The sequence below is a fragment of the Gastrolobium bilobum genome, unplaced genomic scaffold (assembly GCF_033153095.1).
Source record: "Gastrolobium bilobum isolate Gb01-03AN ecotype WA unplaced genomic scaffold, APGP_CSIRO_Gbil_v1 utg360785, whole genome shotgun sequence".
In the NCBI taxonomy this organism is placed as follows: Eukaryota; Viridiplantae; Streptophyta; class Magnoliopsida; order Fabales; family Fabaceae; genus Gastrolobium; species Gastrolobium bilobum.
Genome location: NW_026896437.1, coordinates 7,784 through 15,447, shown reverse-complemented (window position 1 = coordinate 15,447; position 7,664 = coordinate 7,784). Strand labels below are relative to the sequence as shown.

The window sequence follows — 7,664 nt, the reverse complement described above, 5'->3', positions numbered from 1 at the left end:
TGCCATTTTATTTTATTTTTTGGATTTACTTCAATTGGTTAAAGCAAAATTTGTTACCTCGTTTATGAGATGATAAATGGTGATTGGTCACTGCAACTTCTTTGTTAAGCGGATAGTGTTTCAAAGCATTGTTTAACAAGTTTTGTGCTAGATGGTAACGGGAATTGGTTTTTCAGTTGGGATGAAAATTCACTTCTCCTCCAGCTCAAGATGGGTTATGGGATGATGATACTGAGGTACTATCACGGCAAGTCAGATAAAGAATGGCGAGAGAGAGAGAGAGAGAGTCCAGAAATTAATGAAATGCCAAGGATACACCATAAGCCAATATTTTCTATTGAAAGCAGTTTGTTTTAGTTCTGTATAAATATTTCTATTAGAATGATAATTTTCAATTCTTACTTCCCTCATGCTACATTTACTTTTTCTATGGTTTTGTGTTTGCAGATTTGGATGACCTTGTAGTCAAAGAAGGTTTCATCTGAACAATATGTTCTTCACTCACTCCCATTTTCATTGCATAACGACCTGCTTCAAAGAACCTTGTAACTGCTTCTTCCATGTAATATTTCCCTTGCTTAACAGTCATGTCCTTCCCTATTGTATCTGGGTAACTAGTGAAGATATTATCTCCTTTAAGCACTGCTGCAAGTTGGATCATCTCCTGCTGAAATTCACTCATCTTGGCATCTTCCTTAGCCTCACCCTTCCTGATCTTTACAGGGGTTGGAAGTTGCTCTGCACCAAAAATTAACACTAGCAAGAATCAACATAGTGTAAAATATGCCCTGGTGATTTTGTTTTTATTGATACAGCACGTAATATAATGTAAAAATCAAGTGTAAGGAGCATGGGAATTGTAATCAATTAATTATTAGTTAGTCATTAGTAGAGGGCAAATCGTGGTGTACAAGGCTCCCTCAATTGCATTGCATGGATAAGGGAGAGGGTCGATTGTATATAGCCTTACTCTTATATTTTTGCAAAAATACTATTTTCTAAACTCAAACTCATGACCTTCCGATCACAAGAGTGTGAGACCCAATATCATGTTTTCCCTAAAGGCAACTTCTACAGAAATCTATTGTACCGCCGTTGGAATGGTAAGGGAGGGTCCGAAACCCTTATAAGGAGAATTCTTCCACTAATGGGCCAAATGACAAACCACAATAAGTGGGCTCAACCCCACATCTCAACCCAAAATCTTAAAACTATAGGTCTATGGGTCTTTTGCACTTATATAGTCTTCAATCCTCACTTGGTTCATTTCTAACCGATGTGGACTTTACTACTACCCATACTTGAATATTTCCAACAGTTTCCTCTCCTTCACTCATATAAAGACTGTATGCCTTTCTTTTTTCATCTTAGGATAAACCTACAAGAAAAGATAATGACATTTGAAAAAAAAATTAACTTTTATTTTATTTCAAAAGCACAAATACACATGTTAAAGCTCATTACATCAAGTTTTAAAGCTATTACAAATTTATTGAAGTCCTTATTAAAATAAACTTTTATCATGAAGGACTAAATCTTTATGATTGCATGGATGTATGCATGGAGTGTGGTTGTATTTGTTCAGTAATCTATCACATGTGATTTTGTGTTTACTGAAACATTAGTGGGATCATAATCCAATTAGTTGATCAAAATCCTAATTAAATCCCACTTTTATCATACCGGACTAAAGTTTTCTGATTGCATATGGATGTATGAATGGTGTGTGGATAGTATTTGTTCAATAATCTATCAAATGGGATATTGTTGTTTATTGAAACATGAATGGGATCATAATCCAATTAGATGATGACTAACCTGGGCAATCAGTCCTTGGTTCTGTCCTGGTCTGGAGAATGCCCTCAAAGGTTCCAGCCCATGCATCTCTCTTGGTCAGAAATGAAGGCAAATTGAAGATCTTTTTTACTGTTGCGGGAATGGATGAGTGTTCATATTCTGATGTAGAAGTTGGTGACCCGTTTGGCCCATGAACAACTGCATCACCATAACAAATCAGAAAACCTTGTGCAGTAAGTTATAGTTCTTGTGCAGTACAGAAATTAGATTCATTAGTTCCATTCGAGGTGACACTAAAATTATGTTTGGTACACAATCAATTTTTGCATAATAGTAATGACTAATTTAATGAGCTCGAACAGAAGTAAAAGTTAAAATTATGCATTATTTGGTTGTGTTTAGAATGGAATGCCAATTGTTTATAATTTTGTATTTGGTAATAAGTACACAGAATTATTATAGAATGAAATAAAAATGGTAACAAAATAATATAGAAGCCTTTTTGTAAGGCACCTATTTGTCTTGGAGTTCCTCCCTGGCAACATACCAAGAAAGTTGGATCCTGGAGACAACAGCTAGAGGATCATATTGTTTTCTCTAAGGCACCAACCAATATCTTTGCTCCTAAAAATTATAATTCAACATCCCCTTTTGGTATCTTTTCAACACTAAAAAAAAAACACTACACATGGGGAAGCTATCAATTTATGCTTCAAGAGTCATATTTTAATCTACCCACACTAACCAGTAACATTAGATAACCCCTTTCTCAGGCTTAACCAATAAGTCAACCAATCCATAATTTCCCTGCATTATTGCTCCCTTAATCTTTTGCTTAAGACATGGAGCCAATAATTTGCTTACACATTATGCAGACGCCTAACCGGCAAAGAAATCAAAGGTCAGTTTCTTGTGGTTGTGTGATTTGTCAATGTAGGCAAATATCCAAAGTAATGAGGTTTCACATTATGCACTTTGACAACTGAAAATTGAAAACCAAAAAGCATATGGTCCCACTTTGCACTCCATGCCACTTAATGTTTATTGTCTGTTTTCAAAGTAGTGTGAAAACGAGACATAGTTACGTGTGAACATGTGAATGGTGATTTGCACCTAACTTAAAGCAAGATATTTTATTAAGATCATGAAGCCACGATATGTGAAGTCAGATAAGCCGTGCATCGTGCGTGAGAAGAAGAGAATCTGAATATTTTAGCTCTCTTTACTCATAAGTTCGGTGAGTAATTAATCATCATATTAATAGAGGCTGTTTAAATATAGACATGTCACCCCGAGTATGGTGGAGGAATGCAATCATGATAAGGTACATAGAAAACCCCATAAATAGTTCATACTGAAAAGCAATGAAAGTTCCTTCGATAAAATGACTCTCAATCAATTTTGTGGATGAGAACAGAGATAAAAAGTTGAATACAAATATGTCAAAATAGAACCCAATATCAACAACGTGTAAATTTTTCATTTTTATTTTTGGTAAAATCAACGTGTAAATTTGATAACCACATATAAGTAATTCAGTTTTTAATTAACGAATTGAATGAACGGCAAAACAGAACGACAAACATAATTTATGTGCAAACATAAAAAAATAATACACTGAATAATATTTACATTAGAATAACATATTACTTTATTTTATGATAATGACATACCAACAAAAATGATATATATATATATATATATATATATATATATATATATATATAACAATTTTTTTCAAAGTAAAGACTCTATGGGCAAGCTACTCAATCATTTTCACGGCTATATAGATTATTTAGTTAGTTTTCTGTTTTTATTTTTAGTTGAAGTACTTTTAATATACCATCTTATTTAATTTTGTAAAAAAAAATCAATTTCTTTTAATTTTTTTTCACAAATTTTAAAATATGAAAACGAAATAAAAATTATAAAATTATTATAATTATTAATGAAAAAATATCAACTAAAATTTGAAAAAAAAAAAAAAAAAAACTTAATCCAAATACCCTCTAACTTTTTTTTTTCTTGTAGTAATATGAGGTTTTCTTATTATATTCTTTGAGTAAGAAACTAAAATTAGCTCATGAAACTGATATGTACTAGTACTCTTTGCAAGTACACTTTCACTTACTCAAATCCTAACACAAACTTGTTAGATTACAACATCAATGATAATTATAAAATAATTTCGAGATCTTGAAAATTCACAACTTCTAACAGCTATCTCTCTCGTAAACCTTTGTTCCCATCATCAAACAATAAAATTGATTAATAAAACTATAAAATTTGAGAGAGAGATTCAATGTGAGATAAAAGACATACCTGTGCCCTTATCAATCCATGGTGAGATAGCAATAGTAGGAACTCTAACTCCCAACCTATTAAACGTGAAGTTAAATGGCTCTGGCCCCACAATCCCATCAGGGCTTGGAACCCCACGCACCGGCGTAGGCACGTGATCATAAAACCCACCATGCTCATCGTATGTGATCAAGAACAGGGTTTCGTTCCACTGCGGGCTCGCCCTCAGCGTTTCGTACACCTCCTTCACGAACATCTGTCCCTGGTACACGTCATGCGAAGGGTGATCGTCATTGGCTGGGAGCAACTTAGTGTCCATGTACCGCTGCTCCACCACAACATAACCCGGCAATTTCCCTTTCTTTGCATCCTGCTTAAACGACAGGTCGTATTCGTGGAACTTGGACACGTACTTGAGCTTCCTTAGATTCCTATAGAATAATGTCGCCGGAATATTCTGCCAGTATATTCCAAAGTCGATTCCGGCGTCGTAGAGATTGTCAAAGATTGTTTGTTGAGGGTAGCCCTGGACCAGCAGCGACGCCACATTGCTGGTGGCGCCGTGGGAAGTCGCCGAGTGCACGTAAAGCCGATTGGGCTGCGTGGAGGCCGGCATCGAAGCAAACCACCTAAGAATAAGAGAGTCACGTTGTATAAGGTCAAAACTTAGGAATTATTATTATTATTATTATTATTAATATTTTCATAATATAACATTAGTGTTATATATTTTATTTTATTTTTTTTGAAAATAACATTAGTTGTTATATTTGATGTTTCTTTAGTAACTACCAAAATAATATATAAGCATAAAGCCATAAACCACCAAAAAAAATAATATAAGCTATTAATAATCATCAATTTATTTATCAGTTTTTAGTTAATAACAATGTTAGGAAACCTGAATCAACTTGGTCGGGTCAATGGATTACTGTTCGGTCATTGGTTGAATTATTTAAATTAAATTTATGTAAAAATATATATTAAAAAATATAAATAGAAATAATATGAGAACCAAAATAATTTGGCTAATGGTTAGTATTTCATTCCCTTTCCCTGGTTCAACTAAATATGCATAATTAGTTAATTAATTGAATCAAATTGATTAGTAATGCAGTTCCCCAGTCAACTAATTGGACTAGATTGAACCAATTTTAATAACACTGATCATTACTACGTGCACTTAAATGGGTTGTGTTTTTGTCAGTGTTCCATAAAAAAATAATAAAAATAATTTATATCAATATATATGCATGGTAACAAAAAGGAATGTACTCCTCTTTGTTATAAAACAAAAGTTACAGACATGATTAAAAATTTAAAATGAACAGTTTGTTGTCTCCATTTCTTCTTTATGGAAATATTTTGAAATAATATATCTAAATATATTCAATTTTGTACATAAATTTCTTCTACTAAACATAACGGCATCCAAAAATTTAGCAGTCAAATAGTATCATTTTCACATATACTAATAAAAGAATGATAACTTTAGGACATAAGTATATAGGAAGTATGTCATTGATGTAAAATTAAAAATGAATCCTCTAACATAAAAAAAAATCATGACATAATCATGTAAGAATATCACAATCATAGAAAAATAAATCAATGATTATAATTTTGTAACTATCTATTATAATATTTTTTTCAATCTTCTTTTATTACCATTGATTCTCTGTCTCATAATTTTTTTTCCACGTGAGAGAATCCAAATCAAAATTCAGATCATGTAAAATTTTGTTATTTTAAGTGAGATAAATATATAAATCATTATTTTCAAAATAAAATAAAATAGATAAATCATTGGAAGAGAGATTGAATAAAAACAATAAATAAAGATATGAGTCTCGTATATCTGTGAAAGTAAAAGATGTGTCAATAAAAAGAGAAACACGCTTCTCAATTATATATTCAACCAATAACAGTTCAGACTTTACTTCGTTTTATATTGAATATTTGAAACAGCATTAATTAGAGTCCCATGGTTTAAAACAAAACCACATGCAGATAATACACAAATGTAAGAAAAAGTATTTACATTTTTAAAGTACATAATATTATATCATTTTCAGTGAAATAGAATATATTTTTATGATATTTAATTAATTTATAAATAAATAAAAAGTAAATTCTAATAATTAGAAAGATAATTAATCAAATATTATAGTGAAAATTTTATTTAAAGGGACATAAGATAAATATTTTCCCAAAATATAAAATATGTGAATTTGATACCTAAAGTAGCCATCACGATATTTTTATACTAAAGAGAGAAAAAGTTGATGGAGAATTTAAAGCGTTTCCCTGCTTTTAAGGTCTTATCTAATCTAAAGCATTAATGAGACACTTTCAAGTGGCCATGTGTGGTTACCATGGTCAACAGAATTGGACTCAAATTAACATATCATAAAATCAGTTGTAAAAATTCAGTAATTCATTTTTATATAAAATTAATCAATAATTCAAAGTTGAAATTAAAATTAAAAAAAATAATTTTCTGAAAAAAAAAAAAAAAAAACAGGGTTAGAACTCAGAACTCAGAACAGAACAAGTTTGAGATAACGTTTGCAGAGGAAATCAAATTCTCACCTATCAAACACAGCAAATTCAGACACAAGTGTCTTGTAAACAGCAACCATGTCAGGTTCAAAACCATTCATAACATCCTCAGACATGTTGGTGGTATTGTCCATGGAGTAAGCTTGTTGGGCGAACCCGTTCATCGGAGCCGGGTCAGCCGAGGTGTCAGTCGACCCGAATATCTGCTCACGGATGGCCTGGAACGAGTGACCCGGGTCCGGGTCCACGTATTGTGCCTGGTTTTTGAAAAAGAGCCGCTTGGAACTCGGGTCGGTTACGGATAACAGGTTGGACTCCGACCCGTTTACGCCGTTGATGTCCGGGTTGAGCTTCTTCATCCACCCCAACATGTGGTCGAAGGAACGGTTCTCCATGACCAAAACGACGACGGTTTTGATGGGGTTGGTAATGGCATCGCCACTTGGGGTGTTGAGAAGCAAAAGGGTGAAGAAAATGAAAAGGGGAGAACAAAATTTTCGGGAACGGGTTCGGGTACCCATTGCTCTGTTTTCCTCTGGTTTTTTGTACGATGTTGAAGAAATGAGATACTGAGAGAAAGAGGGGTGAGAGATTTTCTATGTTTTATTTTTTGGGTTTGTGTTTGTTTGAAGAGAAAATGAGAGAAAGAGGAAGAGAATAATATATAGAGAGATTCCGTGAGCTTGTGGGGCTACTTGTTTTTGCTCATTAAGTAAACCATGTAATGCAGTTTGTTGTTGATAGCGTAGCAATAAATGGGGTGAATGCAACGTGCGCTTGAGATTTGTCTCTTCTTTTTTTGTTAAATTGATATTTCTTCTTCTTCTTTTTTTAAATTGAAATTTTTTTCTTATTTTTGTTAAATTGAGATTTTTCTCTCTGTTCCCTCCTCTTTTGGGAGTTCTGTTCTCTTGGTAATGTTTTTGACCAAAGCTTCGATTATTTCTTATTTGCAAGTTGTTACTTTTTTTTTTCAATTGCATCAAAATAATTATATTTCATTA

The 7,664-nt window shown here is 32.7% G+C and overlaps 1 protein-coding gene across 1 annotated transcript; it reads right to left on the bottom strand.

Moving 5' to 3' along the window:
• Positions 1-292: 292 nt before the first annotated feature.
• Positions 293-7,275, bottom strand: LOC133299724 (non-specific phospholipase C2). The gene is made up of 4 exons (XM_061499213.1): positions 6,691-7,275; positions 4,120-4,727; positions 1,819-1,995; positions 293-738 (listed from the first exon to the last, which is right to left on the bottom strand). Exons 1-4 carry the CDS (start codon positions 7,179-7,181, stop codon positions 428-430), a joined length of 1,587 nt encoding a protein of 528 aa, XP_061355197.1. The 5' UTR covers positions 7,182-7,275; the 3' UTR covers positions 293-427.
• Positions 7,276-7,664: the final 389 nt, after the last annotated feature.